The sequence below is a fragment of the Triticum aestivum genome, unplaced genomic scaffold (assembly GCF_018294505.1).
Source record: "Triticum aestivum cultivar Chinese Spring unplaced genomic scaffold, IWGSC CS RefSeq v2.1 scaffold206634, whole genome shotgun sequence".
In the NCBI taxonomy this organism is placed as follows: Eukaryota; Viridiplantae; Streptophyta; class Magnoliopsida; order Poales; family Poaceae; genus Triticum; species Triticum aestivum.
This window is the reverse complement of record NW_025244794.1, coordinates 1-2716: the sequence shown is the minus strand read 5'-3', so window position 1 is coordinate 2716 and position 2716 is coordinate 1. Positions and strand designations below refer to the sequence as shown.

At 41.0% G+C, this 2716-nt stretch overlaps 1 protein-coding gene across 1 annotated transcript; it reads right to left on the bottom strand.

Moving 5' to 3' along the window:
* Window positions 1–815: 815 nt before the first annotated feature.
* Window positions 816–1295, bottom strand: LOC123177054 (anthocyanin regulatory C1 protein; the record flags this gene model as incomplete). Its single annotated transcript, XM_044591013.1, is given in 1 exon segment — window positions 816–1295. A coding segment is annotated over 1 exon segment (201 nt), but the record flags the coding sequence as incomplete, so codon positions are not given.
* Between the last annotated feature and the right edge of the window lie 1421 nt (window positions 1296–2716).

Below are 2716 nucleotides of genomic sequence, written 5' to 3'. Positions count from 1 at the left end.
CTACGGGTTCGAGAACTATGTAGACATGACCTAGAACTGTTTCTGGTCAATAACCAATAGCGGAACCTGGATGCTCATATTGTCTCCTACATATTCTACGAAGATCTTTATCGGTCAAACCGCATAACAACATACGTTTGTTCCCTTTGTCATCAGTATGTTACTTGCCCGAGATTCGATCGTCGGTATCCAATACCTAGTTCAATATCGTTACCGGCAAGTCTCTTTACTCGTTACGTAATGCATCATTCCGTAACCAACTCATTGGCCACATTGCTTGCAAGGCTTATAGTGATGTGCATTACCGAGAGGGCCCAAAGATACCTCTCCGACAATCGGAGTGACAAAACCTAATCTCGAAATACGCCAACTCAACATGTACCATTGGAGACACCTGTAGAGCTCCTTTATAATCACCCAGTTACGTTGTGACATTTGGTAGCACACAAAGTGTTCCTCCGGTAAACGGGAGTTGCATAATCTCATAGTTGTAGGAACTTTGTATAAGTCATGAAGAAAGCAATAGCAGCATACTAAACGATCAAATGCTAAGCTAACGGAATGGGTTAAGTCAATCACATCATTCTCTTAATGATGTGATCCCGTTAATCAAATGACAACACATGTCTATGGTTAGGAAACATAACCATCTTTGATGAGCTAGTCAAGTAGAGGCATACTAGTGACATTAAGTTTGTCTATGTATTCACACATGTATCATGTTTCCGGTTAATACAATTCTAGCATGAATAATAAACATTTATCATGATATGAGGAAATAAATAATAACTTTATTATTGCCTCTAGTTCAGCCACCGCAGCCGGCAGCTCTTCCCCGTGCGCCTCAGGCCGGCGGCCCGCGCCAGCGCGTTCCAGCGGCCCTCGCCGTGGTCCGCGATGTAGTTGATCAGCGTAAGGTCCTCGTCCACCGTCCACGGCCCCCGCCGGAGCTCCGCCTCCTCCTCCGGCTCCGCCGCCATGCTGTTGCTGCTACGACTCTGCAGCACCATATCCATGGACGACGTAGCTAGTGGAGGATCCAAGACAGATGTAGAGAGAGAGAGAGAAGCGCGGATGAGCTAGGTGGGATTCGGGGGGAGAGAGAGACTGGGACGCCATTTATAGGGTTTTGAGAAGGCAAAAGGGAAAGTGGAGAAGAGAATGTAAAAAAGGAGAAGACCCGGGGGAGGGATCACACACACTCGCCTACACAGCAGGATCTTCTGTAACACTCGCCATACGGCAGTTACGTACATTGCCGTCTTCTACGGCTCTGCCACGAACTTGCCTTTTATCTGGGCAAAATATTTTGTGCTTCGTATCAACATAACATGATTTTCGACCAAGAAATATCGTAAGTGACGCATAGTACTTTATTCCGGAAGAAATGCTACGATGCACTGCTCAAACTTTTTCGGAAAGTGTACGCACAATACGATATTCATTGCAAATTTAATTTGTTGTTCATTGCAAAGTTAGTATGTCTTATAGTTGTGTTACCTGGAATACATGGTTACTACTTAAAGGCCGGAGGCATTCCTCCTTAAAAAAAACATGGTTACTACTTAAGGATTAGTATAAATATGATGTTATTATAACTTTCTATATTCCGAAAGATGGATTGCTAAATTAATAAAGCACACGTAGTGTGAGTCATTTATGCATGGTGTATACCATGCATAGATCCACCATCTGTCGTCACAAGCCTTGTTCTTTTATCGTTATTTGTCTTGTTTCAGGCTATCACATAATGTTTGTTTTCCTATTATTGTTTCATAGTGCACTACTACCTCCGTTTGAAAATACTTGACATGGTTTTAGTTCAAATTGGGATTTAATATATCAGTGTGTAACATTAAGAAATTATTTATCGCTAAATTTTAACCAATCCAGTTAGGTTTCAAAGTGCATAGTAGTGTTTCGTCTGTGTATCATCAAAAATAGGCGCATGCATCTTCAACATATTTAACGGTAGATCAAAGCATGTATAAACGGTGCATGGTAGATAAGCATTTCTTACCGGATAGATATATTTTAAATAGCAAACAATATTCAAATTTTAGGTTTAATGTTTTGATGTCTTATGAAGGTGGGATATTCTTTCAGTGGGAGACGACGTTTCCGTCGATAGTTAGGCGTTTCTGATGACTTCATCAATTTCAAAACACGTCGATTCAGTTTTTCAGAGATGCTCATAGGGGTAGTATGTGCATGCGTGCTTTCGTAAAGATGAGTGTATTACATGTTTATGAGGGTCCGCGACTATATTATGTTTTCAGAACAAAAACGATGAACAAAGTATAACCTCTGTTATTCATATGGACACTTGTGCACACGTTTCTTTGCATATTGAGGGCAACACGCACGCATGTTCTGCACGAGCTGCCTCAAGATTAGCATCGCAAGTACTCTTTGCTGTTTTCGCCAAAAAAATAAAATTGCAGAAGGATTAGTTACTTCGGGACGGATGCATGTGACCTGTGTACAAGCTATTTTCGAACACAATTTATGTCAGCAACCTATACATCCCAAATATCAGGATGACACTATCAATTCCCAAAAAAAAGGTGGCACTATCAACTCTGCCCATGTGAGCCATCAAAGTACCATTATCCCGGGAAAAAAGTAGCATTAATATTTTTCGCAAAAAAGACCATCAATAGTGAGTTATACTTAATTTTTCATCGAAAAAAGTCATACTGTATTTGATTTTCCC